Genomic DNA, 24,679 nt, shown 5'->3' on the forward strand with positions numbered 1-24,679 from the left:
GTGGCCTGAGCAGGGCCTTCCCTTTGGGCTTCAGTTTTCTCATCTGTCAAATGGGCCTTCTTACCCCCCTTTCCTCCTGGCCTTGCTGTGGGGGGAGTGGGGACAGAAGGGATGTGAAAGCATCCAGAGCACAGGCCAGCGTGCCCACAGGGCTCAGAGCTGCCCTATCAGTCACCTCACTTCCCCAGGGCCCAGTCCAGTTCCTGGCATGTAGTAGGTGCACACTTAATATCTGCTGAATGAATAGGAGCGGAGGAGCCGGGATCTGCTTGCAGCCCTTGGCAATTGTGGGGAGGAGGACACCCAGAAGTCCCTAGGAGGCCAAGTGCATCCCAGCAAAGCCTCTGTGCCTGTCAGCTTTCAGGGGGATACCTTGGCCTCAGCCAATACATTATGCAAATGCCTCAAAATGGATGTTTTCCTTATCAGATTTAAACATTGTGTGAGAACAGACCCAGTTAATCTCCCCAGCCAGGGGGGTTTGGCACAGCAGCCTGTGAAAGAGGCCAAATTCCCATCTCTTCCCCGTGTGTGTAATTAAGCGGCTGCCCCTCTGATGCATTTGGGCCCCCACATCCCTTCCTGCTGTTTGGAGGGAGTGGGGGGTGGCCCAGGACGACAGGGAGGCCCCTTCTCTTTCCCTTGGGCTGTGGCCCCCCCATTTCGTTTGCAGGAAGAAGCAGATCCCCAAGAGGGCCCAGCAGCTGGAGGCGTGGGGCAATCGCTGAGCCATTTTCCTACAGTCACATTTGTCACATTACAAGCTTTATGTATGGTTGGAAAAATAATAAGTAAGACAGACAATTCTGGTTTGATTTACCAGCTTGAGCCTGTGTACCCGGGGCCCAGGAGCCCCTTGCCTTCAGCCTACACCATGGAGAACAGCGTCCAGCCCCAACAGGCCAGTGCAGCGCCTTCCCACCCCAACGGGCAAAGAGAGGCCAGCCCCTACAGCACGGGAGGAGTGTCCAGGCTGATGGATGGGGTTCAAGCTTGGGCTTCACCCCCTTAGCTTCATGGCTGGGGTGAGTCACTGAACTTCTCTGAGCAGCCAGTATCTGCTTCTCTGTAGAATGCGAGATTCATTCAGGCCCACAATATAAGACACTCCAAAACCCAGAAGCTTGGCACCAAAAAGCATTTGGCAGCAAATTCAACAAGGGCTGACATACGATGCACGGTCTTCATTCTTCACACTTTTCACTGCAAGAGTCTGGGGTGGTGCTGCCCCAGACACCCAGAGGGAAGGGATGGAACACAGGGTATCTATCCCTCAAACTGCAAACTTCTGAATTCCAGGTCAGAGCTGGCTCCGGGGTTTCAGATAAGGGGCTGTGGTTCTGTCCTAGCTGCACCACAGACTTGTGGGAATGAAATGTGACAACGCCTGATGGGTTTAGCACCCTGCCTGGCATTTTACATTTGAGGAAACTGAGGTCCATGGGAGAATTTCTGCTCCAGGCCACGCAAATGAGACGTTGGACTGTGTGGTTTCCGAGGGTCCTCCTGACCCTGACGCTTTTGGATTCCAATTTTAAGCAACTGAAACATTCGTCTGGTTGATTTTGGAGGCGATCATTCTGCTCTGGTTCAATTTTGAGAAGACATGGGGTGTGGTGCTTGTTCAACCCAGTGCCAGGATTTTTGTTTGAAGGGGGGGGAGACAGTGGCTGTGGGCATCGTTTGTCATCTTTGGCAGTTCGATCAGTTTGCCCATTTGCTGTGTTGGCAGGGCCAGGTCCAAAGTGTGAGTGGCAATGAGGACCAAGGGGGCAGGAGGTAGGCGGGCACCCCTGGGATGGTTGTGACAACTTGGTTAAGATACTCAGGCAGAGAATGGAGAAGGGGCTTTGGGAGGTCACCCGTCATCTCCCAAGTAGTACAATATAGTAACTGAGAGCAGGGCTCTGACATCACACAGACCTGGGTTCAAATCCCACTCTGCCATTCGCTTGCCTTGTGACCTCGGGCAAGTCCCTTTCCTTCCCTGGGCCTCAGTTTACTCATCAACAAAATGGGCATCAGAACAATACCTATTTCACTGAACTGAGAGGATTCACACGGATAGGGGGCACAAAGCACTCGGTGCCATGCTGGGCACACAGCAGGCGCTCAGAAAGGTTGGCTGTTAGCAATTCAGCAGATGTCAAAGCCACAGGGAGGGGTCTGACCGAACAAACAATGCAGGAGACAGGACACACTACAGGACGATCAGCCAGGTCTCGAGTAAGCCATGTAATGGAGAAAACAATGTGCGTGTGTGCACACGTGTAAATATCGACCTGCTGTGCTGGATGAAGAGAAGTGAGGGCTATCGCAGCCAGATGGATGATCCCGAACAGAATTCTGGACATTTGGGGGACAACTGGGAGGACATGTGACTACGGCCTGGGCGTTCGAGATGAAAACATATTGTGTAGGCATAATGCTTAACCTCTTTGGGCCTCGGTTTCCTCATCTAAGACAATGAATGAGTGCGAATGGCACACCACAGGTACTGAGACAGCCAAGGAGCTGACCCCAAGCTAGCTGCAAGCCTGGAAGGGCTGGAGAAGGGGGTGCCTGCTAGGTGCTGGACAGCAAGCTAGGTGCCTTATAAAAATCTCTTGCCAGCGAATGAGAATGACAACGGAGACTTTGAGAGGCAAAGCACTCTGTCCCGAGCACCCTCAGATGGCAGAGCCAGCCACGACCATGCCTGCTGACCTGCAGCCGGCTGCCGAACTCAACAGGCTGCCAGTGGTCCAAGGGGGACGTTCTCGGGGAGGAAAAATCCTCACCAGCGGAAAGAACATGGGTGCAACTGCAGCAGCTCCTCTGGTGTAAATCACAATATGTGCTGCCTGTCTCCTAACAGGAGACCTCTCCCAGACCGGGGAAATTTTCTGTGAACTTCAGGCTCTGGGGGGTGCAGTGGGGGTGGGGGTGTTACATCCACAATCGGCTGCAGATGCAGATGGGAGTGGCTCCAAATGCTAACTTGAAGAACTGCTGTCCTCCAGCTGGCAAAGAGGGCACCAGGGATGTGTGGCCGTCTTTTTGGAGAGGAAGCCGGGAGGCTGGGAAGCCAGTGGGCATTGGCTGTTTCTGTAACAGTGACCCCAGGGATCTCAACCTAGGGGGTTTGGACAAACTGGGCTGGGCACTTCTAACCAGCTCTATGTTTCATTCTGAAATTTCTGGGCTGCCCAAATTTTGGGGCTGAGGGACACCTAATTTTTCAGCATAGGACAGTTATAATAACGAGCATTTATTGCGTGCTTACTCTGTGCCAGGCTCTGTGCCAAGGGCTTTATGTGCACTTTCTCACCCAATCTTCATGAAATCTCTCTCAGGTGGCTATTATTATTTCCATCTTTTAGATGAAGAGACTGGTCTCCAGAGCCGGACTGGCTTGCCCAAGGTCATGTGGCCAGTAGGTGGCCGAGCTAAATGGGAGCCCAGGCAGAGGGGAGTTGCTCAACCTCTCTGAGCTTGTTTCCTGATCTGTAAAATGGGGTTGAGACTAGCAACTAAAACACAAATCTGGGGTAGATGAAAAGAGATGTGTGTACCATGTTCAGAACAGTGCCCGGCACATGGTAAGCATTTGGTATTCACATTATCGTTTTATGCATTTTGTTTTAAAGGGTGGGGGGAAGCCATCAGTGATGCTGGGGCCATTTTTACATGTTAAGCTGGGGCTGGTGTCCTTTCTAGCACCATCACATTCCTGGCAGTGACCCCAGGTAGAGACTGGAGAGAGGCCTGGTGGGGGTGGTAGGGGTTGAGCTGATTCTGCTCTTCAGGCCAGCTGCCACCCACCCTTCCTGAGAAGATGCTGGGAAAGGCGCCAGCTGCCCCCTAGTGGCCAAGGGCAGAAGCGCACTGAGCCATTTTAAGCAAATCCAGAAACCCCTGCCCCAGCCCCCACCTCCCTGTCCTGCCCCTTGCAGGTCCCTGGTTCCAGGAGCTTCTGTTGGCAACCGCTAGATACAAGGGTTTTTGATGGATTCTGCCATTTCAAAAAAAGTCTTGACTAGTAAGTTCAAATCAGACCAGGTAGGTGCCAGGCACCGGGCCATAAGCACTTGAGTGTTTTCCCCACCCAGTTAATTTCAGAAAGAAAGGAATATTCCAGGACCTACAGCAGGTTTTTGTTTCCAAGGCTTATAAAAGTCTCTGAAATAGTGGATGCTCATGATTCTAAGAACTAGGAAGCTTACACTTCCTCATTTTGGAAAAGTAGGCTGGAGCTGTGTTGGTGGACGGAGCCTCGTGTCCTGGCATCCATTCCCGACTGGCAGGGCCATCTGGAAGAAGCCCATCTCATCTCTGAGACGCACAACCAAGTGACCCAGAGCCCTTCTTTCCTTCAACTCCTGAAGAGCTGCACTGACAAAGTGGCTGGAGAAGGGACCGGATCAGAGGAGGTAGGTGTAGGTGGGCTAGAGACTACCAGACCCTCATCCTTTTTTCCCCGACTCAGAATGGAGCAGTGTACTAAAGATCTTTTTATTTCCCCTTTGCCATCTTTTCTCCAAACCCCTTGGGTACAGACTAGAAGAAACTGCACATTGACCCGGCCTCTCGTCAACCCCTGGACCACAGGACAGACGGCCAAGACCACCACCTAGACACCCTGTAAGAGAGTCCGCAGTCTAGCTTGATAGAAGAGCAGGCCACACAAAGTGCTGAAGGTTTAAAAAGACTGAAGGTATGAAGGAGGGAAGAGTCACTCTACTAGGGCTCCGGGAAAGCTTCCTGGAAGAGGTGGGAGGGTCCTGGCCCTGAGAGACAGACGGAAGTGCGGAGACTGAAGGGAGAAGGCACGCTGCTCTGGGAACCAGAGCGCTGCATCTGAGCACCCTGCCAGGTCAGCCAGGGAGCTGGCGGCGAAGGCAGAGGCCCAAAGCAAGTGGGTCTGGCGGAGCCTCGGGCAGGACAGGAGAAAAAGCATCTCAGGTCTCAGGTCTGCAGTCTCAGAGGACCCCACGCTACCCCACTGCCAAGCTGGCTCGAGAGAAGGCAGAATGCAGACCGTGCTTTCCGGGCAGCCCAGCCCACTGCAAGTTCCAGTTCCCACCACTGGGACTAGAGGGGCACAGCCAGCGGGAGGGACATCACAGGGGGCTGGGATTCTCTGTCGGTGACAGGAACTGGGTGCCCACTGGCCAGCACAGAGGCCAACTCCCGCCCCCAGAATAATTCAGCAACGCGCTTCTTGGTGGGGCTGCAGCAGTGTGGGCTCACTTCAGAGGCCATCCAGGGCTTGCCGGACGGCGGCATCGAGGGAGGCAGCCGAGTGGACGGAGACGCCAGGGGCACCGATGCTGGTTTCCCAGCAGTCAAACCCGTCCCTGGTCAGCTCCTGCTTCGTGGCCTCCACCTCTGGCCCCTCCAGATCTGGGGGAGGGAAAGTCACAGGTCACCCCTGACACCCATCTGCTCCCTTGGAGAATGTCCGTCCCCACTCAAGGAAAAGGTGGGCTCTGGAGTCACATGGACCTGGCCTCGTCACGTATTGGCTGTGGGTCCTCAAACAAGTGACTTCTCTCTGAGCCTCAGTCTCCTCATCTGACAATGGGGCTAATAACAATACCTTCTGCTCCGGGTCACTGTGAGGCTTACAAGGGATCATGCAGATCAAGTGCCTGGCACGGTGACACCTGGCACACCATCCATGCTCGAGAAATGTTCTCTCACCATCGTCACTGACCCTGAACTAGGACCCAACAGTCAAGGTCTGGGGCAGTTAGGATGCAGCGACTTCCTGGGGCCTGGGAGTCTCACTGAGGGTGAGGGGAGGCCTCAGGGGCCACTGTGGGCTTACTGCAAAGTGAAGGGGGAAGGCAGGACAGAAAAAGGAAGGAGAAGGCACAGAAGGGGGACTGAGGGAAAGGAGACCACGAGGAGTGGGCAGAGAGCACCGAAGGAAACAGCGGCGGGCGGGAGCTCTTAGTCCCAGATCCCGAGAGCGGGGTTTGCCCTTTCCCCAAAGACTAAGGGGAAAGAAACCCTTGTTTTGAAATAAGGTCAGTCCCCATCCTGGCCACATCAAGAAGGGACAGTAGAGGGTCTGAGGCCAAAATGAGTGGTGACAGTGTCCTGGTTATTTCTCAGGCTTGTGGGAGGCTTGCAGGTAAGAAGGTGGTAGAAACAGCCACCACGATAGGAGCCCCTACCACCCCCCAGCTCTCTGCCAGGCTCTCTCAATGTATTTTTCTCCTTGAATCTGGGGAACAATCTTATAATCTAGATGTTAGCATCTTTAGTTTACCAATGTTAGTAACAAAGGCCCCGAGAGGTTAATAACTTGTCCAAGGCCACACAGCAGAGATGAGACTTATTTACAGGCCTCTTCCTCCTCCCAAGGGAAATGCCTAGGCTGGCAACCCTGCCCCCCTCCCTGTACCTGGTCTGAGGAGAGTGATGCCACAACCACCGCCACCAGCGCCAGTGAGCTTGCTGTGGAGTCCATGGGCCATGGCCACTTGGCAGAGCCGGTCCAGTGAGGCGTGACCCACACCGAGAGCATTCAGATGGTGCTGGTTCATGTCAATGAGCTCCTGGAGGAGAAGATTCAATCTGCTCCTGCTTGGCCTGCCTGAGGTCAAGGTCCTATGCCCGCCCCACCCATCTGACAGATACTGGTTTGGGACAGCAAATGGCTTTGACTATCCAGCACACCACTGTCCCTCTCTGCTGGCAAAAGAACTTCTCCTTCCTGCAGGAATTCCCATGCGGCTAGGATGGAGCTGGTAGTGAGCGTTCCAGGCCTGGCCATGGCAGCCTGTGGCCACGCTGAGTGGTCAGGGATGGGCATGGAGGCCAGTCAGGGTTTCCTCAGCCTCTTTCCACTAGAGCTGCTACAACTAGTTGGGTTCAGAGGTAAATGGCCAGAGTTATCTACCCTGTACAGGGTCAAAGGTTACATGGAAGACGGAGAGCGAGTTCAGACTAGGTTGTTTGGGCCCCTGGGTATAGCCATGCCTGAAGCTGCCACTCCCTTTGGTGTTCTCAGTTATGAGCCAATAAATTCCTTGTCTGCTAAAGCCTGGTTGAGATGGATTTCTGTCATTTACAGGAGAAGTCCCAGGTAACATGCCATCCTCCAGCTGCCTTAGGTACTGATATTCAGAAGAAAATCTCACGACAATGAAAGCGCAATTTTAGACCACGTCTGATCCAAAGCATGCAGGTGATAACTAGTTACCGAATGAACAAGTGCAGTTAGCAAAAATAGCAGGAAAGAGGCAGCCAAGTAAGAAATCGCCCTCGGACCCAGGGAAAGCTGTGTCAGCAATACCCCGGTGCTCCACCAAGGTCACACACAAGCGGGGGAAAGAGTTCAGGTTTCTTTGATCATGCATAATACAATTCCTTCTCTTCTGAGGAGCAAAGGAGATGCAGGGTGATGCCATGAAGCTTAAAGCTGCCACTGCCCAGGCACCCCCTATTCACATGTCATTTACTTCATCAGTGTTGGCCAAATGCCCACCACGGGCCGGCACCAGGCTAAACACTGGGGCTCTAAGAATGAGCGCCCAGCTACAGTCCCTGCCACTGGGAAGTTAAAAGGTGGGCTCTGGAGTCAGGCGGGCCTGGGTTTGAGTCTCAGCTCTGACACTTCATGGTGTGCGTCCTTGGACAAGGTCTTTCATTCTGAGCCTCAGTTTCCCCCCTTATACAGGGATGGTAAGAGGATCTGCCTCACTGCCGTGAGGGTGAAATGAAGTAAGCCTTCCATACAATGCCCGGCATGAGGTCAGTGCTTGGCAGACATCAACTGCTACTGGTTACTTTTACGGGGTAATGACCATCGTCCCCATTTTACAAAGGAGGAAACTGAAGCTCAACGAGGAAAGTGACTTGCCTAAGGTCACCGGACTAGTAAGGAACAGAGATGGCACCAGAGGCTGGGGCTGCCTGAATGGGAAGCTCGTGTCTGCCCTGCCTCTGGGAGCGCCCTCGGCATTCCTGCTGCCACCCACTCGCGCTACTGGGCTTGACAGCGCGCAGCTCTGCTCCAGGCGGCTGGGACCGCGGTGCGCCATGAGCACTGCCAATCATCAGCTGTCTGCGGAAGCCCACCTGGCTCTCCTGCCCAGGAAGGCAGCAGGGTGGGGTCAGCCCTCCTCCGCAGCCGCCTCCTACCTCCAGTACTTCTGACAAAGGAGCAGACAGGCGTGATGGCCCGGTGGCAGCCCCGGGTGCCTTTCAATGGGCCTGAGGGCTGGAAGTGAGGGAAAACTTCTGGGGGCCTCTCTCTGCGCCTGAGCGCCAGGTGTCACGCTGCCAAGGCAGGTTCCAGACACCTGTCACATTCTGATCCAAAATCTGTCAAGGATCAGATGACAGGCTGTGACATATGAGAACAGCTCGCTGGTTTGAGCTCAAAGCTGTCCGGGAGCCGAGGTGCACATTTCAGCGGCTGCCACAGCCAAAAATACACACAGTGTATAACCGATGAGCTGTTCTGTATTCTCGGGGGCCCAGCGGGGTGCACTGCAGGCCATACTCTATCATTATTAATTTCCTGCTCAGGAGGACCGTGTTCCTTCCTTTCCACGTGAAGGGAACTGGGAGCCAGCGAGGCAATGGCTGTGGCCATGAGGGCAAAAGCGCAGGAACTGGGTAGAGTCCCTGTGCCTGGCCCATAGTAGCTCATTAAAGAGCTGCTGACTAAAGGAATAAGTCAGTCAGTCTGACCCCTGGCTCAGCCACTCCCTAGTCGGAAAACCTTGGAGAAAGTTGCTCTCTTTAGACCTCAGTTTTTATGTCTGAAAAATGGGGGCAACAGGTAGGAATCAAATGAGAAATCATTTGTGAAAAGACTTAAAGAGTAGCAGCTTCCACTGATTACAGGGGCTACAGACTCAAATGCCTACAGTGGGACAGGGAGGCCCCAGGCAAAGATTATAGTACCTGTGGGTTAATACATAGAGAATGGTAGGGACTGGGGAGAAATGGCCACCATAGGGGGACCCTCTGCACCTCCAGCTGATTGCTGCTGCACAGCCACGACGTGGGGCTGCCTGATCCTGTGGTTCTTCAAAAGAAGCCAGATGGCTTTTTAATGTCAGCCCCCATTTACTAGGCCAGATGGACCGTGTCCGAGGACAAGCCTGGGCCCTCTGGCTTACTTACTGAGCTGGTGTTTCCTCAGGCATTGTGCTTGTACGTCACCCCTGGGACCTCACTGCATTCATTCTTAAGGCACTCCGGGGGTGGGCATGGGGCAGCGGGCAGGATTCAGACCTGGGCCTGACTAAATCCAAAGCACGAGGTCTCAACCTCTACACTAGAAGGGTAGTGGCCGGGGTAACAACGACGAAAGCACAGTCTTAGGCCATGTCTGATCCAAAGCATGCAGGTGATAACTAGTTACCGAATGAGTAAGTGCAGTTAGCACAAAGAGCAGGGAAGAGGCAGCCAAGTAAGAAATCGCCCTGGGACCCAGGGAAGACTGTGTCAGCAATACCCCGGTGCTCCTGAAACGCATGACCCCAAACCTGGCCCATCGCGCTTACCCCGAACCAGGAACTGCCCTCAGCACTTTCTTGTATCCTCTCACTTAATTACCTCAGTCACCTGGAAAGAGGCTCAAAAACGAAGGCATGCTTGCTCGTGTGTGCACGCACAGGACCCCGCCGGGGATTCTGAGCATAGTGATAGGGGAGCCGCTGCTTTGGACAGCGGTGTGGGTGAGTGACCCCGGATCCCGCGGACAAGCTCTTACTTCCAGCACGAGGTAGTGCTCTGGGGCCGGGGCGGCCGCCATCTCTCCCAGCACGCGCTCGCACTCCACGGAAATGGCATCTATGGAAGTCAGGAGAGGGGCCACAATCCCTGGGAACTGGACGGAAAGGAAGCGAGGGCCGGTCAGACCTAGGGGCAAGCAGGACTGGACAGCACCCAGGCAATGAGGCGGAGGCAGAAGGTGTCCCCATGGCTTACACCTACCCTCTGAGGAAACCGCCTCTCCTTCCGGCCTGAGCTCTGCCTTGCCCAGCCGCCCAACACATGCGGGGGTTCTCGCGGCGAAGCCAACATGTCTAATGAACGCTGTCCCTCTTCCCAGCTGGTGGGTGAACAGACAGTGCCTCCCTATCTGCCAAAAGGGCCTCCCCACTCGATGGAGACCATCACGTCCTCCCACTCTCCCTAGTACTAACCCACAGGACACAGGGAGCGCTCCCCCCCCCCCCGTGACGGTGGTGACCCTGCCGGCACCCCCCCAAGGGCGGAACAAGCACCTTGAGCAGCCTGCTCTGGACGCTGGCCACCAGAGTCTTGGTGCTGCGAGGGACTTTGGTGTTGGTCAGCAGGATCTTCAGAGCCGGTGGCCTATGGGGTGAAGGGGGTCCCCAGTGAGCTGAGGATGGAGGAGCTGGGTCCGGGGAGCTCAGCTCCTGAACCCCCAGGCCAGTGTGCCTGCAGCCGGCCACAGCTGCAGCTCCGCTTCAGCCCCTGGGCGGACGGACACTTCCCTTGGCTCTTCACTCACTCGCTCACTCACTCGGCTTTCATTGGGCACCTGTATGTGTTTGGCACATGAGAGGGCCCAGCACAGCCTGGAAGTGATAGAGCATGGCACATTCTGGAGTCAGCAGTTCCAAGGCTCTACGGTGAAGAGTCCAAGGGGCCGATGTTCCATCAAATCCCCCTGCTCCCCCAGGGAGCTCAAGTGGACGGTGCTGGAGACTGAGAAAGAAAAAGCAACAGGCCCTGGGATGGATCGCAGGGAGGGCATGCGGGGAGGGAAGATGCCCAGATTAGCTCGAGGGAGGGCAGCTTGTGGAGGAGTCGGGTTCCCAGCATGCTGAGCCCATGCCCTGCTTTGAAACCAGATGTGGTTAGAGGGACTCAGTCAGCCCCGCCAGGCTACCCCAGGTAAGAGAACAGAGGGTCGGGAAGGCCACAGTAAGCCGGCTCTCCAGCATGAGCCCGTTGTCCTCGCCTGCCCTCTGAGCTTATAATCCCTCCTAAAGCCACAATCCCGATTGTCCTTGTGGTTAGCTGCCTTCGGGGACTGCAGCCCCCATTTCTTGTCATCCCAACCTGCCTTTCAGAGAGCTGCTGGCAGGGACAGAGGGTGGAGAATTTGGATGAGCTCTGGCCTGAAACAGCTGGAAATGGGCAGACCCCTTGATACCTTTCTTTGCTTTTCTTTTCACAGCTCAAGATTGTAAAATCCAATAGGACTGGAATAGGCTGCTAGACACCTCCTTGATCTCACCGCCCATAAGCCCATGAAATTAATATCGATTCTCAGCCTTGGAGGCCGGCTCTTGTTTTCTTTTTTTTTTTTTCAACTTTACAAAAGATGAACAGTCTATTTGGCTTTTCTCTTCCCTTTAAACACAAGCCGTTCCTCCAAACAGCAGCACATTCTGGGAGGCCACATCTTGATCCACTTTGCAAACAAATGCATTTGTTTTATGGAGAAGCACCCTGCATGGTTTGGGGGCAAAAGGGCTCCCCTGTAAGCCAGCAGAGGGATTAATGTGGCCTGGCCTCTCTGCCTTGCAGAGAATCTGCCATCTGCTCGCCGTGGCGCCCTGCAGCCTGAAGTGAGCGGTTTGCTCTGTGTCCCCATCCATCCATCAGGGCAAGAGGAGTTTGGGTACTGCCTCTTCATCTTTCTTGGGTAAGTCCTCTGCAAACAGGCCAGCCCCACAAAACCCAAGGCGCCAAAGACCCCCTGTGACCATCACCTGGGGCTATGCCTTGGAAGGGCACGCGTATCCTCAGCCTGACTACCTTCCCAGCCTCATCTCATCTTCTCTCTGCCCTCCCTGGGTGCTCACTCCACTCAGCCACCCTGGCCTCCTGGCTGCTGCTCAAAAGGCCAGGCATACTCCTGCCTCAGGGCCTTTGCACTTGCCTTCCTCTGCCCAGGACCCACCTCCACCCTCCAAAGCTCTGACTTACTCTTGTATCTCATTCAGGTTTCTGGGTGCTATGATGTCATCTCACCAGACGCCTGCACTGATCATCCATCCAACTAGCTCCCTTGTCCACCTTGAGCCCCTCACCCTGCTTTATGTTTCCCAAAGGGACCTAGGCTTGCCTGACATGCTCTTACAGAGCAAATTGCTTGTTGGTTGTCTCCTCTCACAAAATGTTGAGTCCTGTGAAGGCGGGACCTTTGGTTCCCTGATGAGGCCCCAACACCTAGTAGCTGCTCAATAATGTTTGTGGAACGCATGAATACACTTCGTCAGCAAAGAGCTAAGAACTTTATAGATGTCGTTTCTGATTTCATGCTCAGATCTCCACTGTATAAATGAGGAAACGGAGGCCTCAGGAGAAGTGACTCATCCAAGGGCACTTGGCTGGCAAGTGGCAGAGCAGGGCTCAAACCCGGGACTGAGGACCCCAGAGCCTCTGTCGACCACATCACCACAAACCAGCCCCTGAGCATGTCTCAGGGTCCCCCTCGTTGGAAACTCCCCATCGTTCATCTCTTGATTTCCCCTGGTTGACTGTACACGTGCCCAGGCCCCATCTTAATTGGTTTTCTATCCTTGGAGCCCAGTTCCATGCTTAGAATACAACTGGCTTTCAGGCAACACTGAGCAAATGAAATGCCACTGCCTCCGTGAAGGCCCCTCAGATCTGTTGCCTGACTTAGGTCGCCCCCCACTGTCATCCACAGCAGACTGAGACCCCTTTGGATGCCTTTGTCCTGAGGATTATTACAGTGTGACTGCCTCCTCCGAGAGACTGAGTCTTGAGGGGGCCCAGGCCTCTCAGAACCTTCTGCTCCCTCCCGCTCTTACTGCACATGGCTTTAGTACACGTGGCGGAGCCAGGCCCAGCCAGGGCCCTGGGGCTCCCCAGCCATCGATGCCACAGGCAGCCAGAGGAAGCTGTGCCACAATCCTCCGTGGCTCTACTTCCTCCTCCTGTAGACCAGAGATAGTCACGCAGGGGGATTTTGCCCTCCACGGGACATGTGGCAATGTCTGGAGACACTTTTGGTCTTCACAACAGAGATGGGGGAGGTGCTACTGGCATCTAGTGGGTAGAATTCAGGGAGGCCACATAACATCCTACAGTGCCCAGGACGGCCCCACTATAGCGAATTATCCAGCTCACAATGGCAATAATGTGAGGTTCAGAAACCCAGAGGAAGAGCCTCAGAGAGGCAGGCCTGGCTCCCCGAAGCCGAGACGGCTGGGACAGAAATCTCCCAGAGGTGCAGGAGTGCAGCACTATGTCACCCGAGGTCACTGAGCCACTCATGGAGTGGCCCAGCTGGCAAGGGCAGTGGGTCAGGGTCTGCTGCCCATCCCCAAAGAAGACCACCCTGGGGAAAGAAGATGAGAGCCAGCCCTGGGCCCCTTAGAGGCCTGGAAAAGCCCACTGAGGCAGCAAAGTGCCCTGGGACAAACACCACCAACCGACTTGATCGAGGGCTCAGGGAACAGCCAAAAAGGACCCACTCCTGCTTGTCCCATACCTCATTCCGACATTTCTACTCTGAGTGCAAAGAGGATGTTGAATATGCACGTTGGAGATTCCAGTTACTCCAGAGGGTGGGGGTAAAGAAACAAAATGGGCTGAAAGTTGCCAAATGTCACCTCTGTGCTAAGCCTCTCACGAGCTTCCCTCGAGCTCCCGTCCTGGCTCTGCCTGGCATGCCTTCATTATGGCAACGCTCACGATGCTTGGGGGTGGCTTCTGTGTGCATGTCTGTCCCCACCTGCTCAAAACAGTGTCCAAGATTCACCTTTATATCCCTCATTCCTAGTCCAGTGTCACTGGGAACACAGTAGATACCAACTCTTGTTTGTTGAATGAATGAATGACTAAATGAGCAGTCACAGGTCTGGGGGAATGACCACATTCTGGAAGGTGGCTATGCATGACGTCCCCTGTGCTCTCTAGGCAAGATTCAAAAGCTGAAGTGGAGAAGGAAAGAGCAGGGTTTCCTCAGGGCCCCTGGCCTGTAAGGGCCACATCAGGGGAGGGGAAAGCCCAGGGACACTTGCCCCACATTATGTAACAAAGAAACAGAGCTTCCCCTCCGGAGCAGCCATGAGGAAGGTGCTGCTTAGTTACCTCTTTAAAGATGAAATCTTTCCTCGTTGGTACCGGAGCGCTCCTCCTAAAGAGAAAAACCAGCCGGTCAGAAAAGCGACAGACCTTTGCCTCTTGGGAGAGAGGCTGGATTCAGGGGCAGGTTTGTGTTTTGTCCCATTCATGGGAACAGACTAAATACTATAACCATCCTCTCAGCTTCAGCTACCAAAGGCCCAGGAGGGTACGAAGGCACTCCACGCTCTGCTAGAGAGCTCTCACCAGGCCTGGGTTCCAGGGTCACTCCCTTCCCTCCAGGCGGCCCAGCTCCACTCCGACAGGCCACATGGCGACATGGCGACAGCAGGACACAGGGCTACGTCCAGGTCCAATACGCACACATCCTCACCAGAGGGGAGCTCCACTCTGTGGTCTGTAAACACCACAGCAGCGGTTCTGCAGCCTTAACTACGGACCTCACCAGGGAGCTCACTGGAGCTGGATGGAGCTTTCCAGACCCCAGCCCCACCGGACCTGAAATTCAGACTCAGGTGTGAGGCTGAGATTTCTTCCATTCCCTTCAAAACAGGAAAATGCTATTTTTCTCAGAACCCATTGATTCTATTCATCCCAAACCAATAGTAGCTGAGCATCTGTAAGAGTTGCAAGAATCTTAAAAATAAGAAAAATAAAGAAAACAAGTGTGAGGCAGCACCTACCCCAGGTGCTGATGGCGTTGTCCACTCCAGAGGGGCTCCCATGAATCACCCTCTCCCCCTGGAAGGCCCACTTGTTAATTAATTCCAAATCCTCCTCGGTCCACCTGAAGAAGACACAGAAATTCATCTTTACCGTAGTGGTGAGTCAGGGACAGGGGTCCCTTCGGGCAGCAGAGGCAGGGGCCATAGTCTGGGCCTGGTGGAGACCAAAAAGCAAAGGGCACGAAGTTTGGGCCCTCAAACTCAGAAAGAGGAGGAAAAACAAAAAGAAAAGCTCGGAACCTCTCTGGCGAAAGCATGCGCCTTACTTTCCCTGCCCTCTGAGACCCTCTTGACTGGCACTGTGGGGAGAGCCCAGGACGGTTCCCACGGTCTTCCTTTGCCTCTTACTAGCTGAGTGACTGTGGGCCCATTACCTAACCTCTCTGAGCCCCTCTCTTCATCTGGCAAATGGTAATTCCACCCTCCTCAGCAACTAGCCTGCGTGGCAGGTGGACTGAATGCTGGCCGAGCACCCGGCTAGGTGTGCGTAGATGGTGGCTATTACTGTAACAGACCCTACAGAAGTGCCTGATCCTGAACCACGCCAGACTTGAAGAGCGAGCAGAACGACAACTGTTTCCCAAAGCCCTGCCACTAGGCCAAAAGCACAACCGTTACGAATTCAAATTCCAGACACCAGTGGTGAGCCCGATTTGCACCACCCATCTCTGGATCTCCCCCAAAGGTTCTGAGAAGGGATGACTGGGCCTGTAGCGGAGGTGGAGAACTGGTGGAAGCAGCCAGAAACCACCACCCCCCACATGCAGACACACGAGTCACCCTCTGCCTTCCAGGCTGTTGGCCTGTGGGTGTCTATTCAGGGGACCCAGGGCAGCCAGGCCACCCCTGATCTGGGTTGTAATCAGCGATTAGCAGACAGGAATGAGCAGCAGTCTCAAAGCCTCTGTCCTGAATCGCCATCTACCACAGGGTCAAGGCTGGGAGGCCCCCCACGGGGTCATGTGGAGCAGCCCTGCGCTTGCAGAGGAAATGGAGCCCCAGAGGGAAAAAGGTGGTGCAAGGCCACATAGCGAGCTAGCAGGCAGACCTTCCTGAAATTCTGGAAAACCACCACCTCCTGTTACCTCGAGGCGCAATCTCTCATTACCTGCTGGATTCCTCCCCTGACAACAGCCACCTGCCCCACCCCTCCACCTTCTTTCCACGCACAGGAGCCATTCCAAGGTGACAGAGACGTGGCCTCAACAGCCCCCAGATCCACCGCTGCCACAGGGACCAAAGTGACCTCTGGGCTCCATCTGAATTCACTATGTTTTAACCTCTGTGCCTCAGAAGAGCAATTACTGGTGGAGACAAAACTCCTACAGGGCACTCAGCGGGCTGGGGAAACAGAAAACCAATGTTTTCAGGGCTGAGGCAGAAAACCTCAGTTCAAAGTCAGACTCAGGAAGGGGACGGAGTGCCTCAGCCACAGGCCTGCACATTATGTTCTTTGGGGTTCCCCTGCAGCGGGCACAGAGGGCACAGGAACACTGCTCTCGGTGGAAACACGTGGCTGCGTCCATCCTGGCAGCCAGCACTGTCTGCGCAGCCTTCGGGTGGGCTGGCTACGCCGGGAGTTGGAAGAGGCCAGCAGTCCATCTAACACAGCACACCTGGCCTCCACGTGGCTGGGACCGGAGGCCCCCCAGCGGGAGGGCTCCCCCAAGCCCTGTAGGTCCAGGGACAGGCTTTGCCAGGAAGCTGCCAGGCTGGTTTCTGAGGCCTGATCCACAACTCCTGGGGCGAGGCCCAGGGCAAACTGCGTAACCTCTGTGCTCGGGGTGGCTTCTCCAGGCGTACTCCCTCAGGGAAAGAAACTGCCAGCAAGCCTGTCCTGACAGGCCTCCCTGGCTCAGTGAGAACCGCAGAGGTGACGCTCCCTCTGTGGAGACAAGTCAAGGACCCGCAGGAAGGGAGACGCCCTCATCTGACAGACACACCTCCTGTGCTTATCTCTCGGCACATCATAGTTTCTTCATAACCATCGATACGACCTGGCAATACCTGCCTTGGTCTCAGTATTACCATTTACAGAGGAGGGCACTGAGGCACCGACGGGTGCAGTGGCCCGGCCAAGGTCCCATAGCGAGTCAGTGGCAGAGGTGGGCCCAACGCCTCAGCTAGCCCACTGCCCTCCACATCTGGGCTCAGGCTCCTTCTACCACACCATGGGCACCTGAACCCCAAAGAGGCAAGGTGGGGGTGAGGGGCTGGGGGCTGGGGAGCTCAAGTGGTTTAGCACAGGCGTGAAGAGCTCAGGCTCTAGATCCAGACTGCCTGGATCCAAATCCCTCTCTGTCATCCCCAGCTGGGTGGCCTGGGCCAGGCCGTTTGGCCTCTCTGTCCCTCAGCTTCTTCTGTGAAGTAGCCACATGACATCTGTCACCTCAAAAGGTGGTGGTCAGCCCTCAGAGAGGGAAGCCAGGCTCAGGTCCTAGCCCACAGGAAGGTCGAGCAGGGCAAGGGCCGTGATTACCTGCCGACGGGCTCCTTGTCCTTCAGTGGGTTTGGAATCTCCTCACACGCAGTCAGGAGGGCGGCTGCCAAACACACGGAGTAGGCGGCACTGGAGCCCAAGCCGGCCCCGGTGGGCAGCTCTGACCACACCGCAATGTCCAGGCTGGGCAGAGCCCTGAAACACACACAGCAGGGCACACAGCGTGACTGGAAGGGTGGTGAGGTGCCACAGCTGAACCAGCAGCCCAGGCCCAGGGCTGGACATGGGCAGGGCCTAACGCCCACACTAGCGAGGCTTTTTCATGACCCTGCTTGGAGCAGGGGCTGGTCCCCCTGCCCGGGATAGCTTTGCACCTCTTTCTCCCCCATGGAATTTCCTACCCATCCTGCAAGACCCTTCTCAGATTTTGTCGCCAATGTGAAACGTCCCATGACCACCCGGAGGCCGTTCCTAGTCCCTCCCTACCCCCTCCAAGGATCCCCCAGCAATAAACTTTCTCCAGGGCAGCCTCATAGCAGTGCAGTGAGTGTGTTCAGGATAGGATGCGTCTCCCACCGACAGCGTTTCCCAGCATGTGTTAACACAGGCCTGCTTCGGATCACTGGCATCTTAACGTGTATTTCCCCCAAGCGAGAACTGTCAAGCTTCATGTTCGGTAATTTCCATTAAGTACTCTTCCTATTTTCCAAATATAAAATAATACTGAATCTGCCTTTTCAAACCTCACATGGCTACCTCACCGAGATCAGGGGATTCTGAATTGTACCCCTTCCCCTTCCAGGAAGGAACATATATGCCCCCTTCAAGTTGAAAATGGACAGCAAGTGTTGAGACATTTATGAAGGTGTCCTCAGCACGGCCCCTGGCACCCAGCACCTGCTTAACCAGCGTCTGTGGCACAAGTCAAGGGCTGCCGCGTGAAGCTTTCCCTTTGGGTTCTGGACCAAAAAATCACAATGACAATTCACTATGTGCCAGTTACAGGGCTAGGCCTATTTCATATACAGTTGATCCTTGAACAATGTGGGGGGTTCGGGGCACCAACTCCCAGGCGATCGAAAATCTGCATATAACTTAAGTTGGCCCTCTGCATCCGTAAATGTGAAGCCTGAGGGCTGACTGAATATTTATTGAAAAAAACCATGAGAAGTGGGACCGTATAGTTCAAACTCAGGGTGCTCAAGGGTCACCTGTATAATAGTTCTAATCCTCTAAGAGTTTTCTGAGAAAAAATAAAAAATAATAGTAATAATAATAATAATGTCTAACACTTATCAAGCAACATGCCAGGCTGTGTGTCAAGCCCTTTAGTAAATGAACTTATTTAACCTCACAAGAACCCTATGAGGTACTATTTAATAGATCCCATTTTACAGATGAGAAGACTGAGGCTCAGGAAAGGTAAGACCCACACGCGAGCCAGTAAGTGGTCAGGCTGGGGTGTGAACCCACGCAGTCTGACTCAGCCCATGCTATCACCATGTGACACCTCCTCAAAAGGACTGTCACCCCCTAGGCGCTGGCTTCCCTAAGCCCGGATAACCCAGATCTTATCGTAAGGGGTGGAGTGGATACAGGCTTCACTCTGCTAATCACAGCATCTCCCTGGCGCCTATGGGATGGGGAACAGGCCCCACAGCGAGCTGACGGCAGAGGTGGGCCCAATGTCTCATCTAGCCCACTGCCCTCTACATCTGGGCTCAGGTGCTTTCCACCACACGCTGGGTACTTGAACCCAAAAGAGGCAAGGTGGGGGCAAGGGAGGATTAGAAAACTCCTGGAGGATTAGAAATATTATACAGTTGAGTCTTGAGCAACTTGGATATGGACATGGCATGGGAGAAGCCCCACGGTGGATCCAATCCAAGGATGGAATCTGGCTTGGGTTCCACTGAACTGAAGAGGGCAGAGGAGGCAATGTGGGGTGAAGAATGTCAGCGTGCAGGTTAAAGTGGACTGAGCTGACCCCCAGCTCCACCACTTCCTAACTAGCTGCATGGCCTTCAGTGACTCTGAGTCTCAGTTTCTCCCTATACAAAATGTGGACAGTGCCTCTCTCATAGGGCTGTTGTGAATATTATAAACAGACCATACGTAACATATCTGTCACGGTGCCTGGCACATGGTGGGGCAGCCAATGGCTGTTGTCCCACCTTGTGAAACCTGGAAGGGAGCACGTGTGTTCTCCTGGAGCCAAAACTAGAGAAACCAGGACTCCTTCCCCAGCCCGCACACACACCTGTGCTTCCGGCAGATAGACAGGTACAGATAAAGGAAGGCCAGCACAGCCAGGTGCTCGTGGCTGGCACAGTCCTCACGGACGCCCGCCACCTCCTTCAGCTTCTCCACTTGTTCTGGGGTGATCGCTGTGACGTCCCCTTGCTCTGTCACACAAGCACACACAGATGGGTGAGGGCCTCTCAGGTGTTTTACAGACAACAGAATGCCAAGAACGGAGCAGCCATGGGAATTGGCATCTGGATGGGCATGGATTCGTGGTCCAAGCACCACAACCTGTCAGTGCACGTAAGGTTTTGGAAGCAGGTAGACGGGTTTGGGTCCTAACTGTGTCCCAGACTGGCTTTGTGGCCTTGAGCATGTGACTTAACCGCTCTGAACCTCAGTTTCCCTCCTGGATAAATAGGGACAAGATTGTCACGAAGATAAAGTAAAATAAATCCTTAACACATCTCTGGGAACGCAGTAAGTGCTTAATTAATACTAGTTTAAAAACACACATATATACGCAAATGAATGCTACCATAGCTCAATCAAAGGCCTGGCTTTGACTTCCATCATACAAAACCAATCCCAAAGGCAGTATTACCTTATTCCCCAAATATCTCCCTCTCCCAAAACATAATTAGCAAGAACAGGACACTCAAATCAAACCAGTGAACGTGAAATGTGGAGACTGGCTTGGGCAGGAGGAAAAGGCCAGGTAGCAGTTTCTTTCCCAATGCACGTAAGAGGCTGGAGCACGTTTGTCTGAGAGGCTGAGGTGGCAGAGCACGTCTGACCAGCTTACCTTTACACTCCCCGAGTCCCACGTCCAATTCTACAGGGGCATGAAACTGCGCTGGCGTGCCTGTTAGGAACGTCAGGGCGGGGCACGTGGGAAGTGCTATGGGTTGACTGAATTAATGATACATTAAAAGGCCACCAAGCCAGTGACAGTATCCCTGAGAGCCCAGACACTCCAGAGCGCTGCCATAGAGATGGAACGGCTCATTAAAGGCCTACATTCTGGAGTCTGGAAACATCTGGGTCTGAATCCTTTCTGTATCACCAACCAGCTGTGCAACCTGAGCCTCTTGGCCCCTGAACCTCAATTTCCTCGTCAGTAAAATGGGGATGAATAACACCACCTACTTCTAGGGAAGGCTGGAGAAGTCTAAGACTGCTGTCATTCATAATACACTAGCTCAGTACCTGGTACACATAAACGCCCAATAAATGTTCACTGAGCTTATGACTATTAGGAGAGAACCAGAGAACACTGGAAGTAAATAAAAAAGGCAGATCCCTACAACTCAATAGGAAACATTAGTCTCCCAAAGGCTCCGATTCCGTTTGTCTCTCTGTAGAAATAACTATGAAGCCCTCATGTAGGTACTACCCTCTGCATCACAGCCCTAAGCCCACCTCCCATCCTGCGGGGTCCTCACAACCACTCTCCAAGGCAACACGACTCTGCTCACAGAGGCTCAGAAGTGACCTGCCCAGGCTCACACAGCCAAGTCCCATCAGCTCTGGCTACTTCCATCCATGCTACTGACATACAGAAGCAGCAGCCAGTTCTCAGGAACATTTCCGGCCTGGCTGGTCAATGCCATGCACCATGGAAAGCAACGTCTAGCTTGCTCTGGATGGCCATTTTTCTGAGGCATGTTCCAAAGCAGTGGCTCTTAATTGAGGTGTCCCTGGGATCACCCTGGGGGGTGCCCTTCGAAATATACATCCCTGTCCCCTACCACCACCACTGATTCTCAGCAGGAGAGGGGCAGGGTCAGGAATCCATTGGTATTGTTATAAACAACATCCCCAGGGGATCTCAAGGCAGGACCAAGATTGAAAATGGTAGCTCAAACATGGGGGTTTTCAACTCTTACTCCATCTCCCTACAGTATTTGGGAGTGGCTGGTTGTGGACTGATTTCTTATGGGGGACAGGGAACAGTTAGAGATAAACCACTGGAAGAGTCCCACTTGCCCCATGCTGCCTGAGAAACACCATTCCAAACACCATTCCAAGGAAGCATCGGTCTGGAGACGAAACAACAAATGAGCACAGAACACACACTCCAGTTCGAATGCAGGTGGGGACTCCAGTGATTAAAAAACCTTGCCTGCGTAGGAGTGGACACGACATTCCCAAAGCTATCAAAAATGAGCACGCAGGTCTTTATGTATGAAGGGCACTTTCAATATACTGGAGAAGAAAAAGAGACCCACCCAGGTCTGAAGAGGTTACATGGCCCGTTCCAATTTTAGGCAAAAAACAAGATCTCTCCCTATCTCAATCTATCTCCAGATAATAATCCGGCAGGATTAACACCAAAATGCTTCAGAGCTGTCAAGCGGGGTGGGGACTGGGGGGTGGTAATAAGAAGTGCTCTGGTGTTTTTTTTTTACTTGCAATGTTCCAGTATTGACTGTATTTTCCAACAACAAGCATAAATTACTTTTATTTTAAATGATTTTTAATTGTACAAAAACTCAATACATTCTCCTTGTGAAAAATAACACCACAGAAGGGAGGCTCCCTTTGTCTATTCCCGACCCCTTGGAGACCCCCAGAGGTTAACTCACGAATCAACATTGTCAGCTTGGACGTGTATCTTTCCAGCCATTGTCTATGCATTTACATACATACTAACACTTAATCTGTGCCATTCCTCCTCATAGGATACCTGGTGTTGTGCATCTCGTGTTCTTTCCCTCAACAGTAGGCCTCGATAATCTGTTCACAACAGCCCACGAAGATCTAGTGCATCATTTTACTCTTTTAAATTAAAAAATACATAAATAAATAAACAAATAAATAAGGGAAGCTACTTGTACACGGTCTGGAGAGAAAACACCCCCAGAATGGCTGGCCTCTGGCACCCTCTGGACAGCTTGGAATACCTAGCCAGCCATTATCTTTCCCCCTCCATTCAGGGCCCACACTCTTCCCATACCTGGTTCCTCCTCCCTGCACTTACCCAAAAAGCTCGTATCCAGTAGCTGAAGCCTGGCCACATCCCATGTTTGCTTGATGCCAATGTTTGGTAAGTTGAGGCCCACTTTCCCACCATTGTGGGGTTGAAGCCGGAGGAATGTTCTCAAGTTCAAGGCCACAGCAAGTGCTACCTACAGAACATAGGGCAAAAGCAATTAGCCTGAGGGTAAGTGGCAAAAGGTACGACACCTGTCTTAGGGAAAAGGGGCCAAGGTCAATGTGCTAGCACAAAGGCCACTTGTACCCATGCCTTTGGCAGACCAACCTTGGCATACTTTCCCACTAAGCCTCGGTACTACCACTACCAATCAATCAGGAGTTAGAATCATCTACTTACATTTGCTTTTCCTATGCAAAACTTCAGAGGTTCCCAATGCCAAGGAAGAGCTTCCCCATAATCACCATGTTTTCAAAGATATATATAAGCTAAGAACATAAAGAATGACAGAGACGAGGAATGGGAAAAGCACGAGCTTTGGGTTCAGACAGACTTAGGTTTACTACTAGCTCTACCAAGGTGTATGGGACCTTTGTCAAGTCAGCAACCCGCTTCTAGGCCTCAACCGCCACATCGGTAAATCAGGATTAAAAGTGGAACCTCAGAGGGTAGTTGTACGAGTGAAATGAGATGATGCACGTTTCAGACTCCTTTGCTGAATCCTACTCATCTTCCCAATTTCTAAATGCTGAAAGACCCCGAATTCAGTCCTCAAACCTCTTTTCTTCTCCACCGAAGCTCACTTTCCGGGTGATCTCATTCCACTCGTGGGGCCTTACCTATCATCTTTTTGCTATCTTATTGAGTGGGCGAGAGAAGCCTTTCAGTGGGCACAACTCCTGTCTTTTCGATGCCTGGCTGGGGAGAAACTGATCTCCCCTCTGACGTACTCCCAGGCTATGCCTCACGGCTTCCTTTCGCCTTCTTTTAAGATTAGGAACAGGGAGAAGTGGTGTCCCATCCTTGCCGGCGCTGGGGGCCTTTTACCTTGCCGTGGACCACAGCATGCTCTCCATGAAGGATGACTTTCCCTGGAGCGGACACCAGCAGGGCTTCTGACAACATGGCTCCTGGGAATCCTGAAAGGGACAGTCAGAGGGAGGATGGAGCTGAAAGATCTCAGAAAGTGCTTAGTCCACGCTCAACAGTTAGAACAAAAAAGGCAGCTACCTCTTTAGCCCTTGCTCCATGCTCAAAAGGCAGTGCAGTGCAGTCGTCAGTACCGTGAATCAGACACATCAGAACGGTCTGGCTTCAAACCCCCGCTCTTCTACTCCCCGGTGATGACCTCGTCACTTCTCACTGAAATGGCTACGAACCTGTTTTCTCGTATGTTACATGGGGACAGTAACTGTCCTTGCCTCAACAGGTTTAGGTACGTTAAATTAAATAATGCAAGGGAAACGCTTCGTGTCTGGCACACCCTAATCACTCCATGACTGATGGCTGCTTAGGACCGGCTGTGCTCTTGGTTCCAGCCTTCACGACTACTGCTATGGAAGGGAGAGAGTTAAGGGAAATAGTGGGCCGGAAACGAACTTTCTCCTGGACACTGAGGCTGGTTCCAATGTGTCACAATTATAAACAGGTTGCAGAAAACGGCCCTTACACCTCTTTCCGCACGTGTAAACGGGGGTCTCCACAACCGAGTCCTGGAAAGTCACTTGCTGGGACCACGGGTGTGCGCAGCTTAGATTTTTATAAATAATGCAAAGTCACCCTCCATTTAAGGCTTTACCGGCATTGAATACCTGAGCAGCACAAGAACTGAACTTCACTATGAGTTAAGGACTATCGTGATCCCCGTTTCTCAGCAGGGAAACCGACTGCTTGCCCGAAGCTCAACATCAAGTCAGATTGGAAGTCTTGACTTCAGACTTCGTCCCTCACCTCAGGATGGATTCTCAGCTAGGACCTCGCGCCACCCGACCCCGCGACCACGGCCTCTCACCTGCCGCCACCGCAGACCCTAAGCGCCGGAGTCCCAGCGGCTCCAGGACTCCATCTCTGAGCGCCCCGGGGTGGGGAGGGAACCTTCCTTCCTCCCAGCCAATCAGAGCGCGCGATCCGGAAGTTCCCTTTACCAATTGGCTTGAACATTGGCCAATATGGGTTGCCAACCAAGTCGTCACGGGTTTCCCCGCCCGGCTCCTACCGTGAACCAATGGGAAACAAGTTCCTGGGAGCGTCCCGCCCTGGGCCGAGAGCCACAGACCAATGGGAAAC

General features: G+C 53.4%; 1 protein-coding gene across 7 annotated transcripts; it reads right to left on the bottom strand.

The window, feature by feature from the left end:
* Positions 1-4,478: 4,478 nt before the first annotated feature.
* MVK (mevalonate kinase) lies at positions 4,479-24,482 on the bottom strand. Of its 7 annotated transcripts, none has more exons than XM_081036648.1 (12): positions 24,405-24,482; positions 23,624-23,644; positions 23,441-23,532; positions 22,439-22,586; positions 19,472-19,616; positions 17,251-17,406; positions 14,730-14,833; positions 14,053-14,098; positions 10,239-10,329; positions 9,722-9,838; positions 6,395-6,548; positions 4,479-5,385 (listed from the first exon to the last, which is right to left on the bottom strand). In XM_081036648.1, the coding sequence occupies exons 3-12, from the start codon at positions 23,516-23,518 to the stop codon at positions 5,234-5,236; spliced, it is 1,191 nt and encodes a 396-aa protein (XP_080892774.1). In that variant the 5' UTR covers positions 23,519-23,532; positions 23,624-23,644; positions 24,405-24,482; the 3' UTR covers positions 4,479-5,233. The 7 variants fall into 7 exon arrangements, with proteins under 7 accessions (XP_080892774.1, XP_080892771.1, XP_080892775.1 ...); XM_081036645.1 differs by having other exon boundaries at positions 9,722-9,886; XM_081036649.1 differs by having other exon boundaries at positions 23,624-23,764; positions 24,405-24,481.
* Between the last annotated feature and the right edge of the window lie 197 nt (positions 24,483-24,679).

The sequence above is a fragment of the Rhinolophus hipposideros genome (genome assembly GCF_964194185.1).
Source record: "Rhinolophus hipposideros genome assembly, chromosome: 24".
Taxonomy (NCBI): Eukaryota; Metazoa; Chordata; class Mammalia; order Chiroptera; family Rhinolophidae; genus Rhinolophus; species Rhinolophus hipposideros.